This window comes from Gymnoscopelus microlampas (assembly GCF_963454915.1).
Source record: "Gymnoscopelus microlampas genome assembly, chromosome: 23".
NCBI lineage: Eukaryota > Metazoa > Chordata > Actinopteri > Myctophiformes > Myctophidae > Gymnoscopelus > Gymnoscopelus microlampas.
In genome coordinates, this window is record NC_139960.1 from 21,534,335 (window position 1) to 21,562,167 (window position 27,833).

A 27,833-nucleotide genomic window follows, 5' to 3' on the forward strand; every position below is an offset into this window, starting at 1 on the left:
TGTCAGGACAGCAGAGTCACTGCCCATCTTTCGCCGCAGGCTGAAAACCCACCTCTTCAGGAAACACTACCCTTCCTCTTTGCCTGGCCTACTTGTTGTTAACTAGTTGTAGGAACTATTGTTGTATTGTTGTATTGGATCTATTAGCTTGTGCTCATTTGATTTGGCTATTTTATCTCATGTGTTTATGAAAGTAGATAGCTGATATATTGCACTTTTACCTTAGCGCTAGGTATACTCTTGGTTGCTTGTTTTTACAGGAAATGCACTTAAGACCTCTGGTGATTAGTAGTTTCGTTCCCTACCTATGTTGAATGCACTTATTGTAAGTCGCTTTGGATAAAAGCGTCTGCTAAATGACTGTAATGTAATGTAATGAGTGTGGTCTAGCCAACACCAACTTGGGACTCCTGAAAAGCTGCCCTCCACACTCTCCTATCTAGCATCAGGGTTTTGAGCTCTACAGTGTTGTTGGCTAAGCTGTTACGCCAAAGTGCATCTACGTAGGTGGTGCACTTCCTGTCTTTCCTGGCTTTGCCCTGGGTTGGCTCCCATAGTGTCAGTTTGCTTGCCATTAGTTACAGTATGGGTGCCTGACGCATGTGCCCTGCCTCATCCTTCGCTCTCTGACTTTGTCTGTGACACATGGTAGGTTCCCGTAGAGAGGACCACATTTCTGATTTGGTCCGTCCATGTGACTCCTAGTGCCATTCATAGCATTCTTGTGTAGACTCCATCCAAGGCCCTTTCCTGTTGTGCTGTGATGGTCCATGTCTCAGCCCCATACAGCAGTACTGACTCAACTGTAACTATATGAACAGCCGCCTCTTGAGGTCTTCTCCCATGTCTGATTTCCATACTCTCCTCATCCCATGCAAGGCATTCCAGTCAAGTGCCCCCCGGACCTTCAGGTCCTGCTCCATTGAAGCAGTCCAGGCCCAGGTTATTTGAAGGACTGCCTCAAGTCCTGGATTGAGGCACTGCCTGGACTGCCGCAAGTAGCGTGTCTCCATCATCTGAACCATCTTCTCAGGAACTCCGTAGGCCCGGAGAATGTTCATCAGTTTCCCCCGGTGGATGGTGCCAAAAGCCTTTTGGAAGTCATGAAGGTGATCACCACTGAAAGATTCATCTCCTACTCCTTCCAGCATCCTCCTCAGCACCGGTATCTGCCCGTCTGCTGTTCGCTCTGGGCGGAAGCCGTTCTGCGAGTTTCTCAGTACAGGGTCTAAGATGGGTCTAAGACGGCTGAGGATCATCCTGTTAGCCGCCTTGGCGACTTGTGAGCTCAGGTTAATGCCTTGGAGGTGTCCGTCTTGGTGAGGTCGCCTGACTTTGGTACTGGATCGATGATCATTTTGCTCCACAGCTTCGGCAACTCACTAGACGTGTGTGCTTGATGAAATCCAACACCACCTCGTCTATGGGCACATACATCAGAACCTCTGCTGTCACTCCATCCTCCTCTTGCCTCACTTGATAGTAGCCTTGGCCCTCTGGTACTCATCCATGGTAAATGATCCATGATCTGGTATGGCAAGGTCATGGAAGACAAGAGCATCGGATCATCCTCTTCTTCTGCTGGTACCATGTTTCAACTCGATCCTCTGCGCTTTCTCCCCAGATATTGGAAGTCTGAGAAGAGCTTCTGCCAGAAATGTCATTGATGAGCTTCCAGCTCTTGCCATGCTTCTGTTTTGCATGCACCTTTTTAATGTCCCTGATATTTTGGGTCAGCTCCTGTTTTTCGAGTTGCATACACTTGGTATAGCTCCTCCTTCCTCCGCTTATATTCCTCCCTCAGACCCTCTCCTTTTTGGTCAGCGACAAAGCCCCTGTGTGCTGCTCTCATCTCCTCCCTGGCTTTGGTGATTCTAGGGTCAAGGCATCCGTCTTTCCTCCTTGCTTATAGGCTCTTTAAGACATTCAATGATCTTACATACTATTCCACTATCCACACTGGACACAAGGTTGGTGATCCAGTTGTATGAGTTAGGGGAGTTGGACGGCACGAGGGTTTGGGGGGTGTAGTGTGCTGGTTGGGGGGAATGGGGGTTGTGGGAGTGGGGGGTATTTCAGGTGGTGGAGTTGGGGGTAGAGGGTTGTTGTGAGCATTGCCCTGCAAACTTTGTTTTTGAATAAAATAAAAAAGCATTCAATGCAACTCAGTGGTGTGTTCTACCGTGTTACGCTGTATACAGTGCAGATTTTTTTTGGAAGAAGGCGTATACAGTCTACTACCCATTCCATCCATTGAAAACGCACTAGCGTATACCCACAACCACACGCATTTCGTGCAGGGAATGATTATCGTATACCTCAAAAAAAAAAACTAGACCACACCACTGATGCAACTGTTTTCAGCTGTAAATGTATGTATTTGCAGCAGTGGCGTCAGTTCAGCAAAAGCTAGGGTATGGCAACATGCACGCGACCTCGGGGTCACCCCCTCGCGCGCGCGAAATTTTTGTGCGGTTCTGGGCGGGTAGGGTTCGTTTTTTTCCAGTTTTTGGTTACTTTATTTCGGTTTTAGGGTTAGGATTCGGGTTAGGTTAGGGTTATGTTATTTAATTCTTATTTTTGCCTGATTTTCCCGATTTATTATCAAAAAAGTACTTTTTTTTTTTTCTCCCCTGGAGCCAGGGTATGGCAGCTGCAATAGCCTGCCATACCCAATTGACGCCCCTGATTTGCAGCTAGTACTATTTGTCATTATGTAGTTAAGCAATCACTTTACATTGAATGCAAAAGCTCCTATCTGCAGAATTATCCAGGAAAAGTGGGGAAAAACCTCCTATCTGCATTTGCAATATGAAATCAGTGCAATTAACATATAATAATGTAATATAGTCCAAACATCCAGAAACGGTGTATTATGTGATGGGTTTCATAAAAAAATAGCATTGTGCAAAAAAAAATACAACATTTTGTAGTTTTCTTTTTCATTTTCCCAACAATTAACATTTTTCAGATAGGAGGTTTTGCGTTTTGGCCATCGAAATGTCTTCTAAATCCCAACAGTATTCTGAAAAACGTCTGTTTCTATATCAGTGGTGCTCAATCTGCCCCCATCTCAAAATATTTTGTTCCAGGGACCCCCCAGAAGCAAAGATTTAAGTTACAAATGTTCGCTTTAAAAACATATATATTCAAAGATTTGCACAAAATGTTCTCGGTTTTTCAAAAATAGCGCTATGAGCTTGCAGATCTGCTATTTTTGAATAGCCAAAAGTGTAAAATAATGCTTTTTAGCTCAAATCTAAAAATGACACAGATGCGTTCCAGGTCTTAATGGGCAGATTAATGCTGATCTTAGAACACATTCCGGCCCCTATAAGTCACATCTGCGTCTTAATGGGGTTAAGAGTGAGCCCAACTAGACTGGCTGACCTTCACAGTCTTTGTTTTTTGCAATATTTTATTGTCACTGCCAGTTTAGTTTGACTGCACTTGGAATAAACCAGTTACAGTGCAAAGACTTTCATCTCCAGGCACAGAGGAACTGCCTGCGTCAGGCACTGTGTGGAACACTGTGGGAAGTCAAGTAAAAAGGAAGGAAACATATAAAGAAAGAAACAAACTAGCTAAATTGAAACGACTTTCTTTCCTGCAGCAATTTTACAACATAAACCTCCCTGCTCAGTGGGAAACCAACCCCGAGTCGGCTCTCCCCCCCTAAGCACACACACGCACCAACAAAAATAAATAGACACCCTCCTTCTCTTTTACCACAACAAAAGGGTAGAGACCAATTTCAAATGGTGGAGGGAACCAACTAATCAGTTCAGGTTCTTCAAAGTTTCTCAGGGGATTTGTCACTAGGTTTATACAACAGGTGCAGTGGTGGAAAAAGTACTCGAGCAAAAGTATAAATACTGCAACGTAGAAATACTCCGTTACAAGTAAAAGCCCCGGATTCAAAATCTACTTGAGTAAAAGTACAAAAGTATTGGTATCTAAATGTACTTAAAGTACCAAAAGTAAAAGTACTAAAATGTTTGAAAATAGCAGATCTACAAGCTCACAACGCATCGCATTGTGAGCTTGTAGATCGGCTATTTTCAAAAAGCCTATATACTGTATAGAATAGGGCTAAAGTGGTTAATGTATGTTTCATAATATCATAATTTATATCTGAAAAGTAACTAGCAACTAAAGTTTCAAATCATTGTAGTGGAGTAAAAGTACAATATTTGCCTCTGAGATGTAGTGGAGTAGAAGTAAAAGTACTGAAAACTGGAAATACTCCAGTAAAGTAAAAGTACCTCAAAATTGTACTCAAGAACAGTACTTGAGTACATGTACTTAGTTACTTTACACCACTGAACAGGTGATACGGCTGTCCACATTTTGTACCAATTACCTCTTCCTAGCCTGTTTACTCTCTAAGTCTAAGAGCTAAAGTGTGTTGATAGATCATTAGGCTCTACATTGCTTCGCTGATTGTTCTCACAGCCTTGGCGTTGTCGGCAGGACAACATTTTTGCCCGTCTCCCTTAAACTGTAATTATCCAAGCAGCACTGCCATGGGGTGATGCTTCCTTTCATTTGAATTAATCATAGGGATGAACCTACAGCACTGTCTCTTTGTTCCCTTCTCAGAGGGACTTGTTTCAAGGCCAAAAGGTCGTTGCTGATTCCCTGTGAAGTGTGTGCCAACACAAGAACTCTGCGACACCAACTAACAATGCATGGTCACAAAATTAAGCTTCTGTTACTCCACAGTTATGACATCAATTGTCTCCCTTCACCTTAATCGTATTGTATAAGAACTATTGTAGAAATATTTGTTTATGGGCTGAGAGATGTAGGCGTTCACATGCTCCTCCCCCCCACCCCACCTACACACTATATGTGACAAAAGCATGAAAGGCAGAGATGACATAAACATTTATTATCCAGTGTCGTGATGAAAAATGGCTTTGTGCATTAGTGTAGGCAAGTCATGTAACTGATGAAGCTGTCCTTACTTGTATCCTCAACAACACAAAACACTACCTGATATATTTGTACTGCAGACTTTTATATAGATTGGCTGATTCATCTGGGTTGATGCTTGAGAGATTAAAGAGATTAGATAGAAAAAAAGCACAGTTCAGTTAGCAATTCAATACCTTGTCCCCTTTGAAGCTTTTTGAGATATGTGTTTTTCTGGCCTGATATCATGAGATGAGCCTGGATTTACTTGTTTTAAATATGGGGGAAAAAAAGATTTTCCCCCATAGGAAAAAGGATACTGAAAATACATATACATTATGCAAATGTCATAACATAATAATGTATTGCTGTGTAGTGGGAACCACAAGGTTCCCAGTTCGATCGCAGGCTCCCCCAGAGTTAGTGTCGAAGTGTCCTTGGGCAAGACACTGAACCCTACGTTGCCTCTAATGAGTCGGTCGGCTCTAGCTTGCCACCATTGGTGTGTGATTGTGGGAAAAGTGAGGACGCTGGCGTAGACTGTTCGCCGCTTCACCTCCCAATGTCCCAATGGAAAAGCGCTATAAAAATGCAATTCATTATTATTTCTTGGATGGATGGGTTTGAATGAAAATACCCATGATTCATTACGCCAACAACCAGAGACATAGACGCTGATTTAGAGATGCTAAAGTTGAGGCATGGGATTTTAATTACTGTAAAAGGCACTGTTTAGTATAGTTATGTTCAGACATGGGTTTGGTGTGGTTTCATTAATACATTTTAATAACTGTAAGGCACTGTTTAGTATAGTTATGTTAAGACATGGGTTTGGTGCGGTTTCAATCCTATATACTTCATTGACCGGGGGGGCCTGTATTTGCCCCCCTAAATCTTTCCATTATCTCTTTGCCGAAAATAGCAAATCTACAAGCATCTACAACGCGTTTCAATGTGTCATGTTGTGAGCTCGTAGCTTAGCTATTTTTGCCAGCTATTTCCCTGTTCTGACATGGCCAGAACATGGACGCTATAGGGTTCATGTGGTTAATTAATTCAAGGCTATGGCACTGTTAGTACGGTTATGTGTCAGGGGTTTGGCGTGTTGTTTCTGGTAAGGATCTGGTACGGGGGTTAATAAGATTGCACCGAATCCTTTGGCCCCATTCCTCGTGCAACGCATGCTGGCTATCATCCTGCTAAACCAATTCATTATACACTACAGCCTGCCTTGAACTATCACAGTAACAATACAGGATTTCATTTAATACTGTAATAAATTCTCCCCATGGCGTGTAAGACAGGAGACTTATATTACTTCATGTCAGGTGTAACTAAAGACTATCCTGAGATGATGGGGGTTGTGACCCTCGCCTGTAGGAGATTCAGATGGGGAATCTCTGTGCTGTCGACTGACACACTGTCATTGTTTGCCATTTACTGGCGGCTGAAGTGAGGACATTTAATCATCACGGGGCAACGTGACCGAATGAGAGCACCGCCCTGGGGGCAGATTAGCAAATAGCCTGGCAACTATTAAATCACAGTTAATTATGAGACATGACATCGTCAACATAGACCCGGCACATACATGTCATTAATTTGATTATAATAAATCTCCATAGGCACATTCAGTAATGGATCTTACTAATCAGTGATCTAGTGACGGGAGTTCAAGGTTATCCAAGGCTGACCTACAGTATACCGATAGTTTGGGCATCATCAACAAATCAGTGAGTTAGCAGTTGTTGCATCAACCATATAAATGATCAAAGGCCAGGCTCTAGTATCAAATGTAACATGTTTTTTTTGTTCATCGTACAGCAGTGCAAACATGCAACATTGACTTTGAATTTGAGTTCTGTAAAGAGCCACCAGGCACGGTTAATATTTCACAACTCCTTTCACAACACCTTCATGATTCATTCATGTTGGTCAGCAGCAGGTCCAACCATGAGGCATCTCTGCAGCAGCAGTGAACACGGATTGATGCCTCATTATACAGCAGTGAAACTATACTGTATGATTATTATTTATTTTTTATTTCAAGGACCCCCAATTTGATATGCATTTGACCATGGACCTGCATGTTAGGGGTGTGCCGATATATCGTCCTGCGATATATCGCGATACGTTTTCGTGACGATATGTATCGTTTTGGGAAAAAAAATATTGTTTTGAAAAAAAACATATATATATAATAATAATAATAATGCAAAGACAGAAGTATTTCTTTGCATTTGCTTCCCCCCCCCCATATATTTTCATAAGCTTTTCTTCCCTCCCATATATTTTCATATTAAAAAAGTGCCGTATATCGTATCGTATCGATATCGTATCGATGTTGTGAGCCCAATATCGTATCGTTTCATGAAATGAGTGTATCGGCACACCCGTACTGCATGTTATGTGATTTTATTTCATCTCTGGGACCCAAATCTACACTGTTAAAATCCTCAGCGCCCTACCTTATCCCCGACGCAAATCGGTGCAACGTGCACAATCGTCATTGCTATTTTACAACCGACACGGTTGTCTTTTTCATGGCAAGTGCCCACATCGTGTAAGTACCAAATGTACTTGTACCCATCTGTGTACTCAGAGGGTACGCAGATGGGCGTGTTGGTCATAAATTAGGTGTGGTCAGGCAAATTGTTTCCGCATTGCTATCTTATCTTATCTACAGTCCCCCATAGGCGAGTTTGCAATGCGCACACTGCTTGCAATCAAAATCCACTTGAACAACACTCAAGTTCTTCATGGAACGTTAGACGGCATTGCTGAGGGACTCAGGATTGAGGTTAAAAAAATAATGAATGATCTGGGCCAGATTATTATCCATAGACTGCATCGGCACTAGACAATTTGCCGTGCTGGGAGGCACCGAAAACAGAAATCGTTTTCATGCACAGAAACAGCAGATAAACCATTTTCAAGCTCTTGATTTCTCATTATTGCTATTAATAAGATTATGACTAATAAGAAATAAGACAACAATTAAAAAGTAGAGCTGCATGTTTGCACAGAGATTAGAGTGGTGAGGAGAGAGAGAAAAAGTGTATGCAGTGTATTTCAATAAGTAAGTAATAACACTTTATTGTGCCATATCACTTGAGACCATGCTCCACCTTGCGCCATAGTCCAAATAGGGCCATTAGTGTTAATTTAACTCTGAGTGTACAAATGGAACAAAATGGACCCTTACGGGACCATCCTTACTATCAATAATTGTGCTGGGGATAGCCTGGAGCACCGTACTTGCATGAAAATGAACTTGAAAATTTAGATGGTCCATTTGTGATGGAGTCCCTGGGAAATATCTATTCATTAACAACCAATATGGAAAAAGAATGGGACATTATTCTGCACATTATTTCATAATTACTTCATTCTGTCTAAAGAGCTTTCAGAACAATAATATCATTCTACTGTATCTGTGTTTTCTTTCTTCCCCGTCACAATTTTCCAGGCTGTGGAAATGGTGCGTAAAACGACAGTATACATGCAACCCCGCTCATCGTGTCTTCATTATCTTTACTGTCAGGAGGGAAATCCCCCCCCCCCCCAAGTTAACAACAACACAACACTGACTACAAAACTGAAAAACGTTAATAAAAGCAATATGCAAGTATAATCAATAAATCAATTCTTCAGCGGTGGTCTATTCATGTTGTGGTTTAGTAATGAATGGCTCAAGCTGATCTCAGAGCCCCTTTTATGCCAGGTGAGTAGGCCCTACAGGTGATGGCCCAGACCCCCACCCCTGGCACTCCTGGCACCCCATGAAGACAAAGGCATACTGTACATTTGCATCACTATAGGCGAGGGTCGCTCTGCTGAATGGATACGGTGGTGATTAGCTGCCTGCCTGAGTGAATGGACGAGGAGGCGTGCTAATGGTCCGACGGTCACTATTCGGTTTGGATTTTTTTCACTGCCTGTTTTTCAGTCAGTCTTTTACTTTATTTTCTAAGGGAGGCCATATTTTAGTTGGGCAGGCGGCCGCCTGCCCTGCCTCTATGGTGGGTACGCCACTGAGCACCATGTGGACCTCTATGTTCGAATGGCCTACTACCCTTTGTCTCTCTATCCCATCGCTAAGAATAACACTTGATCCAGTCCCCTTCACCTGCTACAAACGTTAGCATTAACTTTGTCTCATCTTATTTATCGCTATCTTAAGTTTGACAAATTTCACTGACATTATAGAAATGTGCAGTTTAATGGTTTAATCATTTTGAGAGACTACAGTTTGATTAGCCCCGATCGGGTCATACTAAAGACTATAAAAATGGGACCCAATGTCTCCCTGCTTGGCAATCAACACGTTTGGGGTTTGGGGGTAAGTCCCTGTGACATACTGTACAAGTACATCAAGCTGCCTCACACTACAGGAACAGGAGATAGGCTCCTGCCCTATGGGCCTCATGGCTCGGCAAGGCTTACTTACTTTACAGTTGAATTCATCTAACATTAAGCCTTGATTTGTGATTATTCAGGTTTTTCCTTGTCACATATAAGCGGTGTTGCAATGCTGAATTGGAACATGGTTGCACTCTATTTTAATGACGTGACGCGCACGTCACTTAACACCTACACTACAGGTCACACAATGGACAGTTGATATGCATCTAGGCTCATTCCTATGTTACCTGGTGTGAGTCGGCCCGGGAGCCTTTGTAAACTTTGTTGAGGTGTGAATTTAAAGTTGTTTTAAATCTATGCGTGTGCCTGCGCGTGCTCCCGGTCAAATAGGTTCCTGCACGGCGTGCAAGGCCGTCCCATGAGCAATGCAACCCTGTGTATAAGATATTGTATTATTACCTGTAACTGAAACATTGAAAATGTAATACTCCACATATACAGAATACAGTCCTCTTTTTCACCAAACTTGCCAGCATTTGGACCCATAACACTAAGCTCTGAAGTACCCTACTACAGTGGGGGGGGGGGGGGGGGGGGGGCGGTGGAAGTGCCTTGTCAAATGAATCAGAGAGGGAAATGGCATACGACTAGTTGTAACAAAATGTGGCAGAATACTACAGGTCCCGCTGATGATGGATGTACAGATAAAATACAAATGGCCGTTAGGCACGTAGGTATTTGCCTCCTAATGATCTCTTTTTTTCTCTCCAGAAAACGAGGTGAGACCTCAGAGCAACCTCTTCTGTTCAAGTCACCGCCGTATTTCCCAAAACCTGTTTGCATTATCATACTATGCTCCTTCTCAAACACTCAATTAGTGAGCCTGCAGAATCTCCAGAATGCTGTAAGGCATTTAGCATTGCCGCTCGCTTTAGGGCACAGCTTTTGATCACTGGTGGAAAGTAACTAAGTACATTTACTTAAGTACTGTACTTAAGTAACATTTTTTGGTATTTGTACTTTACTAGAGTATTTCCAATTTCCATTACTTTCACTTCTACTCCACTACATCTCAGAGTCAAATATTGTACTTTTACTTCACTACAATTATTTGAAAACTTTAGTTACTAGTTACTTAGCAGATATAAAATATTACATTATAAAACACACATTAACCACTTTAGCCCTATTTTATACCTAGGCTATTTGCAAGCTCACAACGCGTCGTATCGCGACGCGATGTGAGCTTGTAGATCTGCTATTTTCAAAGATTGTAGTACTTTTACTTTTGGTACTTTAAGTATATTTCGATACCTATACTTTTGTACTTTTACTCAAGTACATTTTGAATTACGGACTTTGACTTGTAACGGAGTACTTCTACATTGCATTTTTTTGTCTTGTTTTTTTTTTTTTACAAAAAATGTACATTTGTATTCATTGGGAGCATGTAGATCTGCTATTTTCAAATTTTTTCAAAGATCTTCACCTACAGTATAGTGACATACACAAAATAGGGAGGCCAGGGTTAAAGTGACTCTCTCATCATCTGTTGTTCACCACACTGCAACATTATTCAGATGGGGGTGTCACATGGAATTTAGATTTTTGTTCAAGGTGTGAACTTTAGCCGGTCCCTCAAGGAACCACAAAAGGTTGGATAAAGTATCATCAGCCCTCAGATGTCAAACCGAAGGAGGATAATTATTAACGAGTAACATCTGCCAGTAGGTGTTATACCTCTCAGAGGGAGTGCCCACACACTTCATGCTTGCACATGTCCTTGCAGTGCGTGCACCTGTATACACACACATGCACGCACGCACGCACGCACGCACGCACGCACGCACGCACGCACGCACACACACACACACACACACACACACACACACACACACACACACACACACACACACACACACACACACACACACACACACACACACACACACACACACACACACACACACACACACACACACACACACCACGCAGGGGCGGCCTTAATGATCTGGGGGCCCGTTTCAAGAGCTCATATGGGGCCCCCATAAGCACCCCCCCCAGTCCACACATTTTTTTTTAAATGTGTGGACTGAAGTTGGTTTGCTTCCACAATCCATAATGCTGCATTTTCGAAATAAATAAATTAGGCTATCTGCTCTTCCACCATGGACAGACAGCTAAAACAACTCACTCACATGATTCACTTGAGCTGAGCCCTGATTCAATCAGATCTACATCATCTTCTTGCATGAAATTCTTGGACGTCGGCCAGCCAGAGGCGGGTCCCGGACTGGGATGCGAGTCAAAAAATATATAAAAAATAAAAATAAAAAAATTTGGGGGGCCCCTGAGGTTGGGGGCCCGTTTCAATTGAAACGGGTGAAACATAGGAAAGGGTTTCACTGACACCACGCACGCCCACAAGACAGACACAAGTCGCACAATCCGCTTTGTACCTTTTCATTAGAATTCATCACTGGAATCCTGGGACTGACTGCATAGCAACAGGATCAAATCTCCATTGAGATGAAACCTAAACAGGCATCAAAAGCCTTGAGGTTCGAGTCCGACCCCCGTCTCTCTTGTCTCGCATGTCTCTCTCTGCCCTAGGTTTCCTGTCTTTGTACTGTCACTGATCTACAGTATATATCTGAAATAAAACATACTAATGGCAAAAATGCATGTTAAAAAGAGACTAAATAGTCACATCTCAATCTCTAATAACAGCACGTTTTTGACTGATTTAGCTGTGGAAATGAGGTGTCACGTTTGCCTTGGTTAGGGTGACCAGACGTCCCAAGACATTTAGCACAATCCCGAATTACGAGCAGTCGTCCCAAATCCTGAATCCTGTCCTAAAAGATTTGATTAGTTTAGTAAAGTATGGCCTACATAGAGATTATGACAGTTGTAGTTATTTTGGCCATGTACAGTACAGCACTGCAGTGAATTGATAAATAACTACTCTCGACAGTGACACATAGCTATGACACTGTTGCATAAAAAATGTATGGAGGGAAATCTTAAAACATTTATGGAATACGGTGGGAAAAATAAACCCTCCATCGCTGACAACGTGGAACCTGGTGTCCCAGGACCTGGAGAACATCCAGGAGGCAGAATGTGAGTAGATGAAGATAGGCAGCAGAAGTTACAGTCACAACAGCAGAAAAATATAGCTGCAGGGCAGGCTGCCACAGAGAAGATGGCAGACTAATGTGATAGGCACAACATTGATGACATTAATACAATAAAATGAATTGTATGTAATTAAAGTAATAACATTTTAAAAATCATCATAAATGGTGCATTTATAAAGCGGCTTTACCCAAAGGGCTTTGCAATCGGCATTACTTTCACCCATTCACACACACTCCCTATCTTCTATTTGCACTATTTATATATCTTTGAAATTGAGAAAATCTTTGGATTTTGGGGGGAAAAGCATGTACTTTAGAATACTTTGGTATTTATAAAAGCAAGTACTCCAGTATTTTAACCCATTGAGACCTGGAACGCATCTGTGACACACTATTTTTGAAAAATCGTGAAAATGTGTGCAAATCTTTGAATATATATTGTTTAAAGCGAACATTTTTAACTCTATTCTTTGCCTCTGGGGGTCCCTGGAACAAAACATTTTGAGATGGGTGTCGGCGGCCAAATACATATAATTTTGACATGAAAAAGTTTGAGAACCACTGATATAGAAACATACGTTTTTTTCAGAAAACTGTTGGGATTTAGAAGACATTTTGTAGAATCGGCATCAGGTCTTGGTCTAGGTCTTGACAGAGTAACTTTCACTTCAGATACTACTAGAGCAGGAGGAGTATCTGTACGTTGACTCAGGTACTGGGGTTATTTGTTCAACCCCAACTCCCCTGTCCCCAATTTCCCCCCATTCTCATCTGGTCAGCCTCACCCTAGCCTCTGTGTACACTACGGTAAGTGCTTTTGGGAGCTCCCTTGACATTGAACAGGAAGTAAGATGTTTCACACTGTCATGACCTCACACGGCACCAACTCCGCTGTAGCCTACTCTTTTGCCTCCGGGCTACCGAGAGACATTTAAACCTTTATGTGTGTGCTGCAGTAAACCGTTATTTACTGCGGCATACAGCAAATGGCCATGTCTGAATGGGGGGGTTCAAATGCTTGCCTAATGACTATAGGGCATACATGGGCAACTGGTGGCCCGGGGGCCACATGCGGCCCCCACCTTCACTTAATGCGGCCCGCAGGTTAATATCAGAATACTGATATATTATTGATTTCAGCTGTTACAATTCCAAACATCCAAACATGACCGGCTTTAATTACTTCAGTCTATATTAGTAGCGTAATGACTAGTATTAAGATTCTATTGTCTTTTTTATGTCCAATTTTTGTATTTGTATTTAAGTTCATAAAGTTAACATAAGTATAACTAAATGCATTTGAAATTAAATAAAAAAATCAAAAATAATAATAAATATAGCTGCAAGCAGCAATGAGCGGTTTCGAGAAAACTGGCAGAGTGGCAGACTGGCAGACTGGCAGACTGGCAGACTGTGACAGAGTGGCAGACTGGCAGACTGGAAGACTGTGACAGAGTGGCAGACTGGAAGACTGTGACAGAGTGGCAGACTGGCAGACTGGCAGACTGTGATAGACTGTGGCAGACTGGCAGACTGGCAGACAGACAGACTGTGGCAGACTGGCAGACAGACAGACAGACAGACAGTGACAGAGTGGCAGACTGGCAGACTGGCAGACTGTGACAGACTGGCAGACTGGCAGACTGGCAGACTGGCAGACTGGCAAACTGTAACAGAGTGGCAGACTGGCAGACTGGTAGACTGTGACAGAGTGGCAGACTGGCAGACTGTGACAGAGTGGCAGACTGGCAGACAGACAGACAGTGACAGAGTGGCAGACTGGCAGACTGGCAGACTGTGACAGAGTGGCAGACTGGCAGAGTGGCAGACAGACAGACTGTGGCAGACTGGCAGACAGACAGACAGTGACAGAGTGGCAGACTGGCAGACTGTGACAGAGTGGCAGACTGGCAGACTGTGACAGAGTGGCAGACTGGCAGACTGTGACAGAGTGGCAGACTGGCAGACTGGCAGACTGTGACAGAGTGGCAGACTGGCAGACTGGCAGACTGTGACAGAGTGGCAGACAGACAGACAGACAGACAGACAGACAGACAGACAGACAGACAGACAGACAGACAGACAGACTGTGACAGAGTGGCAGACTGGCAGACTGGCAGACTGTGACAGAGTGGCAGACTGGCAGACTGGCAGACAGACAGACTGTGGCAGACTGGCAGACTGGCAGACTGGCAGACAGACTGACTGACAGTGACAGAGTGGCAGACTGGCAGACAGACAGACTGTGACAGAGTGGCAGACTGGCAGACTGGCAGACAGACAGACAGTGACAGAGTGGCAGACTGGCAGACTGGCAGACAGACAGACAGTGACAGAGTGGCAGACTGGCAGACAGACAGACTGTGACAGAGTGACAGAGTGGCAGACTGGCAGACAGACAGACAGACAGTGACAGAGTGGCAGACTGGCAGACAGACAGACAGTGACAGAGTGGCAGACTGGCAGACAGACAGACAGACAGTGACAGAGTGGCAGACTGGCAGACAGACAGACAGTGACAGAGTGGCAGACTGGCAGACAGACAGACAGACAGTGACAGAGTGGCAGACTGGCAGACAGACAGACAGACAGACAGACAGTGACAGAGTGGCAGACTGGCAGACAGTGACAGAGTGGCAGATTGGCAGACAGACAGTGACAGAGTGAGAGAGAGGCAGACAGACAGACAGACAGACAGACAGGCTACCAGGAGTATGTTTGTAACAAAGTAAGAATTCCAAATAATGATCACCTCAATGCATTGTTGGGGACAGGGATCAAACCAGCGACCTATGGATTCACAGGCTGCATCTCTTCCTATTGAACTAGAAATATAGCCTCCCTGATGGTGTCTGTTGATATCTATAGGTTTTTCAGTCCGTTATGAACCAAGCCTCTGTTTTGCTAACTACTCTAGATTACTGGTTGACAAATATTTAGCAATAAAGTTTTGTTTTGTGTTCTTGGAATGGAAAGTAGTGAAAATAGTTGATCTACAAGCTGACAATGTGTTGCTATCTGAAAAGTTGTGAGATTGTAGATTGGCTATTTTCACAAGAAAGTATGTTGTACATAAAAAAACAACTAATCTCAAAATAGCATTTCATGTTATTGTTTAAAAGTTGCACATGTCTGAATTAACAGGGTCATGTTTTGTACAATCCAATTTAAATGTAAACTGTAATCAGTGGGATTTGAACCAGGGACCTTCGGCACATGAGGCTCACACTCTACTGGTGGAGCTATTGAATCCACAGGATCAGACAGTGAGAAAGGAGAATCTAACAAAACAAAACAAAAGGGCGAATGAAGTACGTCATGCATTAAAAATAACTACTTTCAAGTATACATTTCTCGTTATTTTTAACAATTGCACATGCATTTATTGATACAGTCATGTTGTGTGCAACGCAATTATAAGTCTACATGAGGTGGGATTCGAACCGGCGACCCTGTGGTTTCAAGGCGGATGATTAAGCGATCAAGCTATTGAACCAACACACCTGAACCTGTGGAAAAGGGCCTCAAACATTTATTTGACACAGTTTCACGCAAATTGCTCAGAAATCCTTGGTTTCAATGTTTTTCAAACTGCTCAATACATTTCGGAATGGAAACTAGTGAAAATAGTCGATCTACAAGCTCACAACGCGTTGCTATCTAAAAAGGTGTGAGATTGTAGATCAGCTATTTTCACAAGAAAGTATGTCATACATTGAAAACAACTACTCTCAATAAGCGTTTCATTTAACAATTGCATGTTTATTCATTGATACAGTCATGTTGTGTGCAATGCAATTGAGTTGAGGTCTGCATGAGGTGAAATTTGAACCGGCGACCCTGTGGTATCAAGGCAGATGATTAAGCCATTGGGCCAACAGACCCGAACTGATGAAAAGGGAGTTCACACACATGACACACTTTCACGCAAATTGCTCAGAAATGCTGGATTTAAATGTTTTTCAAACTGCTCAAAATTGCAGACAATCTAAGGGCGGAGCTTACTGGTCAAAGTGATAGATATGCTCCTCATTGATACAGTCATGTTGTGTGCAATGCAATTATAATGAAGTCTACCTGAGGTGGGATTCGAACCAGCAACCCTGTGGTTTCAAGGCAGATGATTAAGCTATCAAGCTATTGAACCTACACACCTGAACTAGTGAAAAGGGAGTTCACACACATGACACACTTTCACGCAAATTGCTCAGAAATCCTGGATTTAAATGTTTTTCAAACTGCTCAAAATTGCAGACAATCTAAGGGCAGAGCTTACTGGTCAAAGTGATACATGTGTTCCTCATGAGTCAAGGCACATATGTAAGCAGGTTTAACGGCTGTCGGCCAAACGAGGCATGACTTTTGCCTGTTTAAAGTTTGCATTTTCAAAAAATTGCTATAGCGCCCCCCTTTGACCAATTGGAGTAAGATTGATTTCAGTGATACTTGGAATGACCTTCTACAATATTGCAAAGTGTCAAACAAATGCGAGTCTGCATGTATGTTTTAGGGGCAGATGAATAATTGTCATAAAACTGCAATTTTCATTGGCTTATAAAAGCTTAACGTTTTCACTTATGGAAAATCCGCTTGCTCACGTCTGTCGGCATTGGTCCAAAGTTCATGTGTATACAGTTTCGTACAGATTGCTCAATCTGTACGAAGGAAGAGTCTTTTTTACTGCTTTTCATAGAATTCGAAATGGTGGGAGATCTAAAGGTCAGAGGTCAAAAGTCAGAGTGTGAAAGTTGTTAGGCATGAGGAGACGCATGTGTGCATCGAAGTTTCATGGCTGTGGGTCAAACAGGGCATGAGTTGTACCTGTTCAAAGTTGGCATATTTCAATTGAGTGCTACAGCGCCACCCTTTGGCCAATGTTTGTGAGTTTCGGGTTTTCGCCGTTTGGCATAGCCCTCTACCATATTGCCGAATTTCATAAAAAGTGACCACGCGGTTAGGCCAGAACTGGCAAAACCGGCGGAAGAATAATGAACTCTTACAGATGTAATAAGGCTTCGAGCCTATTGGCCTCGAAACCTTAATAATTCAAAAATAGCACCAAAAAAAATCAGGATTCCAATTCAAAAGTAGCAAAAATAGAAGATCTTTTTGAGCTTTTGAGTGACAGAATGGCGAAGTACGGCATGAATTTACGAAAAAAAGGTAAAAATACGGAGATAAGAGGTGTCTGTCTGAAAGCTTGCCTGATGTGGCCCTCTGCAGTGATTGTGGGAATATAGTGGCCCTCTCCATCATCAAAGTTGCATCACCCCTGCTATAGGGACACCAGGTTGAAAGTGATAAATTAATGTTTGGTTGGAGCAAAGAAAACACGCGTCACATTGTCACATGTACAGTAGATACTGTAGATGGGTATGGATTGAGATGCACTCAGCAGTCAGTGCCGTAAAATAACTCAATTTGAGGTTAAACGCGAACGCTCGGGGGGGGTGGCGATTGCCATCCCCTGGGACCCCGGATGAAGACGAAGGGGCCGCGGCGTGGCTTGTGAAATAGCAGATCTACAAGCTCGTATAGCGCGGCACCGAGTGCCGCGCTATACGAGCTTGTAGATCTGCTATTTCAGGCGGCTGGTTGATGCAGAAAGAGAAAGAAAATGCCCCCCCATCCCTCGCCCTCACCGGTAACTAATGTGCCGTGTCATTCTCACAGGAGCTCAGTCAACAGTTTTTTCTTCCTCGACGTCTCTGAGACGGGGCGGCAGATGGACACAATGGGAAGGGAGGGGGAGGGGGAGGGGGAGGGGGACGGGGGGTTATGGAATGGCAGAGCAGTGCTCGGGAGTAGGAGAGAAAATGCAACGGAGTGACGTGAATAACAGACAGATGACGGGGGGGGGGGGGGGTTCGGGCTTTTTTCACCTTGACATGCAGTGGTGTAAAGTAACAAAGTACATTTACTCAAGTACTGTACTTAAGTACAATTTTGAGGTATTTTTTTTACTTTACTGGAGTATTAAAAAATGTCAGTACTTTTACTTCTACTCCACTACATCTCAGAGGCAAACATTGTACTTTTGCTCCACTACAATTATTAGAACACTTTAGTTACTAGTTACTTTGCAATTGTCAATTATTATATAATAAAACACACGTTAACCACTTTAGCCTGTTTTATACCCGATCTACAAGCTCACAACGCGTCGCATCGCGACGCGTTGTGAGCTTGTAGATCTGCTATTTTCAAACATTTTAGTACTTTTACTTTTGGTACTTTAAGTACATTTTGAAACCAATACTTTTGTACTTTTACTCAAGTAAATGTTTTATTCCGGACTTTTAACTTGTAACGGAGTTATTACGGAGTATTTCCACATACAGTATTGCAGTATACTTTTACTTAAGTAAGATATCTGAGTACTTTTTCCACCACTGTTGACATGTCCATCCATTACAGCCACAGAGGTGACATGTCCTGTGATGCGATGGTGGAAATGGTCAACTGGAAGAAGGAGTTCACTGACTCTCAAATGGAAGGAAGCCATAGGATCAGCTCTCACTGCGTCACACCTTGAACCACTTAAACCCTCTATACTTAGTCAACTTGACACGAGTCAGCCTATGTGCTTAGTACGCTTCTTTCCCCCCTCTATACCAAATCACTTCTCCAAAACAGCTGATCTACAAGCTCACAATGCGTTGTGTTGCGCAGCGTTGTGAGCTTGTAGATCAGCTATTTTAGGGCGAATGTTCACCCAGAATAGGGACGCTAGGGGTTAAGGGCCTTGATGGGGTCATGAGCTTTTATCACCATAAGGGTACTTTTTTTTCTTTCTTTCTTTCTTTCTTTCTTTCTGTGCTCGGAATTAGGTCAGGTGCTTTGTGAAGTGAAATAAAAAAAGGTTGAGAGAGAGAGAGGGAGAGAGAGATGATGCATGACTAAATGGAAAAAAATGTATTCTAACTCTAATATACTTGGCGAGAAATAGCGTGGACAGTTTGGAGATTGAATCTCATTGAGAATCTGCTTTACCTGTGAGCCCTCTATGTGGGCGTGATGTAATGGAGTAGACAGCTATTAGGTCCGGGTGAGTCATACGGTACATTTAAAAAATAGTATAAATGTGGGTGAAATCGTATGAGCATTCTCAAATGTGTGTTGGTGAAAAGGGGCAGAGGAAGCATTTTGAGAGAGAAGAAAATCCTTTGATTTGCTTTTGGAACGCGCATACAATACGGAGTATAACACAGACGTATACAAGCAAATCACTGCCCCAGAAAAGCAAACATAATCACGAATTGCAATTTTCTGTAATCCTTTTTAGCAAGTATGAGCCCTCCTCCAGCTTTACCAGGAGAGAGGGGATTCCTTTATTTGACAAAACCATTCAACTGTTGGAGGAAAACGGCACTAACTCAATAACTATTGTCAGCCAGGGAAAACGAAGAAAAAAAAGAAATAAGCCAGTGCCACTTACTTACTTTCTAAACTGTACAAGCTGCAGGCCAAGTGACAGCAAACGCCGTGGACAATTTAGTTTTGTCGATGCAAATGCCGAGGCAAGCGGCTCCGTTCTATGGAGTGGAACAGTGTATACTGTATATATATATTCACCATCCTCTGCTTCAGGGGCACACCCTGCCGTTTGGAACAGAGGGGCCCCATTTTTAAATGCCTATACACTGTATTACCTTACAGCGTTTATTTGCCCAGAGACCGCTCCACGTCCACTAAGGCCCGCGGAACAGCGGCTCTGCTGACGGATGAACATCCACTCGGGTGGGAGCCCGCCACACCTGGTCACAATATGTCACGTATACGTTTCAGTTCTTTTACATCCCAGCATGTATGTATGGATCTAACACACTTTAGCCCCTTTTCCGCTACGAGGGTTTTGTTTCCTACATACAAAAAAATAAAGAAATAAAAAAAAACTTTCATCAATTAAAAACTATTCCAGCATTTTTCAAAGGTTTTTCATAAAATAAAATAAATTCTATAAATACTAGGCCTGTCCCCGACTAAGGATTTCTATAGTCGAATCTGATTGGCCAAATGTTGCCTATAGTCGACTAATGCAACACCCCACACTTTTTTGGGGGGGTCTGATTCGACTGCCATCTCTCAGTCGAATCATGCAAAAAAGATGTTATGCATTCCATTTGGGCTGTAGGGGTGCTTAATGTATGATTTAACATATACTTGCTTGGTTTCTCCCAATAAATCATGACGTATATCCTATTTTTGGCAAACTATTAGTTAATTAATATAACAAATTAGGCCAATCTCTCAGTCGAATTATGAAAAAAAAACAAAAAAAAACACTATTTTAAAAATAATTCGACTGATTAGTCGACTATTCAAATAATCAAGGTCAGGCTTAATAAATACGTTTAAGAAGAAGTGAAAATAGCAGATCTATGCGCTTGTACATCTGCTATTTTCACTAGTTTGGGTCCCGGGAAAACAATGTAATTTCTCTTTTGGGTCTTGAGCTAAAAAGTTTGGAAAAGCACTGATCTAACAGACACCACGTGGGAATGAATAAACACAGGGGAATAGATCCACAAGTTATCCTTGATAGTGTGTAAAAACTGCAACTCCCTCAGGCACCATCCTACAACATGACATTGCAGAATGTGATTGGAGAAGACGGAATAAATCGCAGACATGATTAGGTTTGCTAATCAACCTCAGGAGAATGAAATTATAGTGTTAGTGGTTGTTATTCTTTGACAGACTCTTTTATTACACAGGAATCGCCAGTTAAGTCGGCCGTGAAATTGGCCTGGCTGACAATGCATTGCATAGCCAGTTTACTTCCAGGTTATCTGTTGTTGAATTTCAAGGTAATTGCTTATAATGACTTGGCACGTGACACAGTTAAATATGCTGATATATCAACGAGGGACTTCAGTAGATTTGCATGGAGGCCACATTCTGCTTCTACATGCTGTTCATCTATCAGCGAGGCCTTGCCTTTCCTACAGGTCTCTGCAATTAACACAATCACCTTGTGCTCAATAATAGGCCTGTGTTTGCAGTGATTAATAGTCTGCCAAAGGAATCTAACTTGCAGAGGAAAAGAATGCCACTGAATAATACACAGGGCCCAGTGAGCGACTGAGACGCTCAGTCTAGTGACAGCGCTCTATTTTTAAGTACATTCGTTGCACCACGTGTCTTTCTTCCTTTTCCCTGGCTGACCCTGGAGGTTAGAAAGCCCAGCTGGAGCCACACGCTGCTGGGAGACAATCGCCCAGCGAGTTAATCAGGACTCAAACGTCAGCCAGGTGTTGTTGTTTTTGCCTGCCTGTGAGCGGTGTGCCCGATGGGGTTGGGTTTTTCTGCCTTGAAGAATGTTTGCAGCCAGCCGCTGTCGGGATAGCCCATAAACGTTTACGTTTTAGACCCATATGTGGAAGCACATTTCGGTCACTTTTTCTTTTCTGTTTATCTTTCTTGTGGCTGTGAATTCCTGTGAATTCCTACTCCTCAGGGGAGTATTTTCAGAAGTGTGCTCATTCATTCATGGGTTCTCCTATACCCATACCTGAAAGTGAGGTTGTTCACCGATGTGCACTCCTCAACAAATATACGTTGTGCACCAATGCTTACTGATAAAAAAGAAATACAAATAGAAGGCAGTACTATCGCGCTGAGAAATCTCAGTGCGATAGTATTCCTGCCCGGCGATGAAGCGTGCGCCGTCATCTAACAGTGCAAACACAAACTTTCACACTCTCAACAGTAGACTATCTCAACAAAAATACAAATTCATGTATCTCAAAGAAAAGAACATTTTCTGCTTAGAAAGGGAAGATTTCCATTTACCCATTGACTCGAGCACAGATATCTGTTCTGGTAAACAAACAAAAGACTTGCTTTCATATTGCATTCATACTATTTGAATTAAGGGCCACTTAGCCACCTTGTATTACTCAAGTATTATGTATGTATTTCTACTCGTTACTTTGCAAATATAATTATATTACATTATAAAACATACATTAACCACTTTGGCTCTATTTTATACCTAGGCTATTTGAAAATAGCCGATCTACAAGCTCACAACGCGTCGCATCGCGACGCGTTGTGAGCTTGTAGATCTGCTATTTTCAAAAGTTTTAGTAGTTTTACTTTTGGTAGGCCTACTTTAGGTACATTTTGATACTTTCGTCCTTTTACTCAAGTCGATTTTGAATTCCTGACTTTTACTTGCAACAGAGTCTTTCTACAATGTGGTATTGACACTTTTACTCAAGTAAAAGTATCCCCCCCCCACACACACACACACACACACACACACACACACACACACACACACACACACACACACACACACACACACACACACACACACACACACACACACACACACACACACACACACACACACACACACACACACACGCACACGTGCGCCCAGCCACGTCCCAGTGACACATGGAGCATACTGTATGTCTGGGAGGCACAATGTGATCTAATATGTGAATGTGGAGAGGAGTTCAGAGATAACAGTGGACCCGTTCCTTTCAGGATGAGGTTAAAAGCCTTTGAGGCAGTGACCTTGGATTTAAGCACCGCCATGAAGGGCTTATAAACAGGTGTTAGAACAGCTGTAATAGAAGAGTTCCTGAATGTAATGGGTCAGGCGTGTGTGTGTGACGTGCGTGTGCGTGTGCAAGAGAGAGAGAGAGAGAGAGAGAGAGAGAGAGAGAGAGAGAGAGAGAGAGGAGAGAGAGAGAGAAAGAGAGAGAGAAAGAGAAAGAGAGAGAGAAGGGTGGGTGTATTGCAGCAGAATAGCAGTGGGTTGGATTTGGCTATAGACCTCCATGACAGCCCAGGGGCAGCGGGGGTGGACCTCTTTTCACAGTAACATGGGTCTCTTTGGAGAGAGAAGCTGTGGAAAGAGGTTCTACAGTGGATCAGCTGTAGTGTGCGCGCCACTGTAGGTTAACTGTTACCACCTTCCTTGTCTTTAAACTCTCCGTTATGGTGCTTTCACATAGAACACATTGTGAGCCACTGTACAGAGGGGTTATTCTAACTGAGTACCCCACACACACACTCAAGGGGGGGGGGGGGTTAATTAAACATGTATGTTAGCCCCGTTAACCCTGGCATCCCTAATTTTGGAACATTCGCCAACATTTGTCAAAATGTTTCTAAGATTTTCAACAAAACAGATCCTATCTTTTCTCTGTGACCGTGTGTGTGTGTGTGTGTGTGTGTGTGTGTGTGTGTGTGTGTGTGTTCCGTGTATGCCCGGTTTGTTTTCATAGACCTGGTTGCTTATCTCTCTCGCAGAATCTGGCAACACTGCTAGTAGGGTTATGATACCATAGCATGGGAGGACGAGACCGCCGTTCAGAGTATGGGAAGTCTCACCCATTGGCTGCCTTAAAGGACAGCCAATGATGAAAAAGATGTCGAAAACATGTCGTATACAGTAGGTGTTGAGTAGTGTGCTATGTCTGTCTGTCTTCGAGCAAGCTGGTAAAACATTTTTATAAAAATGTGAACCCTGATTATTATGAACAGTTGTTTGGTGAATCTTACTCAGCTCGGCGATGCTGCCCACCCGCGTGGCCAGTAAGGACTGCTCCAGCGTGCGGAGCTCGGCCTGCGTGTAGCCGTGGTGACCCTCGCCGCCGCCCCGCCCTGGACACTGCGGGTCCCGGAGCAGATTCAGACTGTCTGGCAAGCTCAGGGCACCTGGGAAAAAGGCAGAAAAGATCAAAGGGTTTTTAGTAAGAATATTAACCGGGGAACGCATTTGTGTAACCACTGGACACTGGTTATTCAAAAATAGCAGATCTACAAGCTCATAGCGCGGCGAACATTCCGTGAAAATAGTAGATTCGCTATTTCCGGTGAAGGTGTAGAGCATACATGGGCAACTGGCGGCTCGGGGTCCACATGCGGGCCCTACCTTCACTTAATGCGGCCCGCATGGGTTAATATCAGAACACTGATATATTATTGATTTCAGCTGTTACAATTCCAAACATGCAAACATGTCTATGACTTAATGACTAGTATTCAAATTCTATTGTCTTTTTAATGTCCAATGTATTTGTATTTAAATTCAACATAACATAAGTATAGCTAAATGCATTTGAAATTAAATACAACATTTATTTTTCAGGATTCCAATTGAAAAATAGCTAGAATAGCAGATCTACAAGCTCAAAACGTGTCGCAGTTTTGAGCTTGTAGATCGGCTATTTTTTGCTACTTTTAATAATTTACTAATGGCACTACTAATATAGTTGCCCACCCCTGGTGTAGAGGGAAAAAAGGAACAATGCCTGCATCATAATAGATAGATATCCATGATAAGAGTTGGTTAGAAAAGAGAGGAATCTTTCTGCATTCACTGCTACGCTACAGCTAGCGGTGCAAGCCTCGAGACGATTGGATGTAGTAAACAAGCACAGTACTTTGTAATAAAGCACTGGCAGATATTGTGCAAACAAAAAAATGAGCACGTTAACTTGGATTGAGGCTCGTTACTGGTGGGACACTGGGTATTCTGCTTCCACTGGAAAGCCCAGTAAGTATGGCACTTTCTTTCAAACAAAGTTTTCTCTCAGCCCGAGGCAATGCTTCAACTTGATTCTATTGTACAAAACTTATCCAAAAACACAAGCCTGAGTATGGATTTTTTTTAAAAAGGTCTTACAGAATTTGATGTTTGTTATCGTCTCCTGCCAGCTCTCTGCATAATATTTCCTAGCACTACTAATGCTGCTCTATAATAAAAAAACACCAATTAGGCTCTAGTTGCAGTATACTGCATCCATTCCCTACTACTGTACAAAGCTGCCGATTCGAAGAATGACCTTGAAAATAAGCTGCACGGTCGGACACACAGTTTTCCATTACATTGCATTTTGTTGTGCTCATAAGATATGTATTCCTTTACCAGCTGGGTGCAGTCAGACAATGGTGTCCGGATGGGAATAATCAATTTAGGTCTCGTTATACTGCGGCCATGTTTGGCTTCGTGACAGATGGGATATCGAGTTTGGCTACAGGTGAATGGAAAGCAACACCTCAGCTGAGTGTTAATCCTAATGACACGGCACGGGGGGAATAACACGCCGTTTTCTCAACAAACATGAATTAGCCTACAGCATGGAGGAACGTGGTTAATTTGTCTGCTGCACGTAGCAAAAATAAAAAATAAAAGCCTGGAGATCGAGGCTAGCTGCACGTTGACACCAACACAACAGTGACACTAATAGACAGACACAGAAACACACGCAGACACACCGCCCGCACACAGTGGTGGAAAAAGTACTCAAATATTTTACTTAAGTAAAAGTATCAATACTGCAATGTAAAAAATGCTAATGTAGAAATACTCCATTACAAGTAAAAGTCCAGAACTCAAAATGTAGTTGAGTAAAAGTACAAAAGTATTGGTATCAAAATGTACTTAAAGTACCAAAAGTAGAAAGTACTCATTATGCAGAATGTCCCATTTCACAAGTTTTCAAATGTATAAAATGTATCAAAATCTTTTGAAAATAGCAGATCTACAAGCTCACAATGCGTCGCATGTATATAGGGCTGAAGTGGTTATTGTATGTTTTGTAATAATAAATCTACAAAGTAACTAATAACTAAAGATTTCAAATAATTGCAGTGGAGTAAAAGTACAATATTTTCCTCTGAGATGTAGTGGAGTAGAAGTAAAAGTACTGAAAACTGGATATACTCCTAGTAAAGTAAAAAATACCTCAACATTGTACTTAAGTACAGTACTTGAGTAAATGTACTTAGTTACTTTACACCACTGACTAATAGACAGACACACACACAGACACCCGCCCGCACAGCCGCACACACATAGTGGTCCAGTCCCCTAGTTCTCAGATCAGAAACTATGTCAAGGAACGTTTTCCTTGCATGGAATGAAGGGGAGGGGAACTGGGAATTCTCTCCCTCCAAATTCCACACGCCCTGTCCTCAGCCCACAGTATCCAGCCCAAGAATTCATTTCCCCAGCCAGGCCTAATACTCCCTCATCACTCCCACAATCATACTGAAACACAGCTTTATTTAGAGGCCCCAATAAAATAACTTATGTAAAAGCCCCATGTTGCCTGACCATTGACCAATATTGACAGAGCTCCTTCAGTAGGGCGTGTCCCCAATGGAATTCTTTAAGTGGAAGGGATCTGTCTGTTATGTTCAATCAAAGGCGGATGGCTCTAGCTTGACTCGGACCACTTTGTGTGTGTGTGTGCCTGTGTGTGCCTGTGCGTGTGTGTGTGTGTGTGTGTGTGCGCGCGCGCGCGCGCGCGTGCGTGCGTGCGTGCGTGCGTGCGTGTGTGTGTGTGTGTGTGTGAAAAGAGAGATGTGATAAATGGCCCCGACTTAACAAATAATTGCACTTCTAAAAGTGAGGAGAGAGACTAAATTGGTTCCATCAGCTCTAAGCCAACAGGTAATTCAAGGAGCTATAACATCTGATTTAATCCAATGCACGTTTGTCCTCAACAAAAAGGTCAGTGATCAACTGTGAAAACATCAGCGCACAGGGCGGAGGCCATAACCGTGCTGAGCGTCTCCAACAGCTCACGTCACACACTGGGCTGTTCGAGGGGGTAAGTCAACAAAAGGAGTGCTGTTTATTCTGGTAAGTCAGAAGTTTTGGAAAGAACACTGCAGAATATCTAATGAAGATAGTAAAATAAAGAATACACCCCCAAGACCTGAGGACTTTGGGGAAGCTGTTAGTCGTTCCCAGTCACCAGTGGGATCCATAGGGACACATCAAATCACCATAATCACATTAAACTAAATGATTTCCTCAGAGAGGGGGTATGAGCTGCACTCGTAAGGCATTTCAATATTTCATGATGTTCTAGTCCAGTGTATCAAGGCTTGCCTTGCTGTCTTATCTCCTTGCCCCAGATCTCTGCAAGCCCAAACCCCCATGACCCAAAAACTTTAGACTTTTTAGACTTTAGACTTTATTGTCCCCGAGGGGAAATTCCTTTCCACAGCAACAGTTTCATAACGTGATCCTGGGGGTAGCAGGGTAGGTCCTTTGTTGCATTATTCATCCCATCATATCCAGACATAAAAACACATTTGCAGTTCTCTCTTCACCCCACTCCAAAATAAGAGCTTGGACCAGCCTGTTGACGTTCCTGGAATAGGAAGTGCTTCATTTCCCCAACCAACCAGAGTGCAGTGGGCGTCGCCCCAAATGTTGTGACGTCAGGGCTCTCAATGCTGCACATTGGGGGAGGAGGAGGAGCATGGGGGCGGGGCAGGGCGGGGGCTGATGGACAGATCGGTGAACCAATGAGATCTCACTGAAATTTTCTCCGGAGATTTTGAACCCGCCCGTCTATGCCAGATATCAGACGTGCTAGGGCAGCCTATGAAGTCAGTAATCACCATATTTGGGCAAAGTTTGAACAC

The 27,833-nt window shown here is 43.0% G+C and overlaps 1 protein-coding gene across 1 annotated transcript in view; it reads right to left on the reverse strand.

Moving 5' to 3' along the window:
- LOC311039748 (ankyrin repeat and BTB/POZ domain-containing protein 3-A) overlaps window positions 1-27,833 on the reverse strand; it is a 182,527-nt gene that overhangs the window by 39,218 nt on the left and 115,476 nt on the right. The window contains exon 3 of the mRNA XM_084049710.1: window positions 23,949-24,104. Coding sequence (XP_083905836.1) covers window positions 23,949-24,104 — 156 coding nt within the window. The remainder of the gene's footprint in view (window positions 1-23,948; window positions 24,105-27,833) is intronic.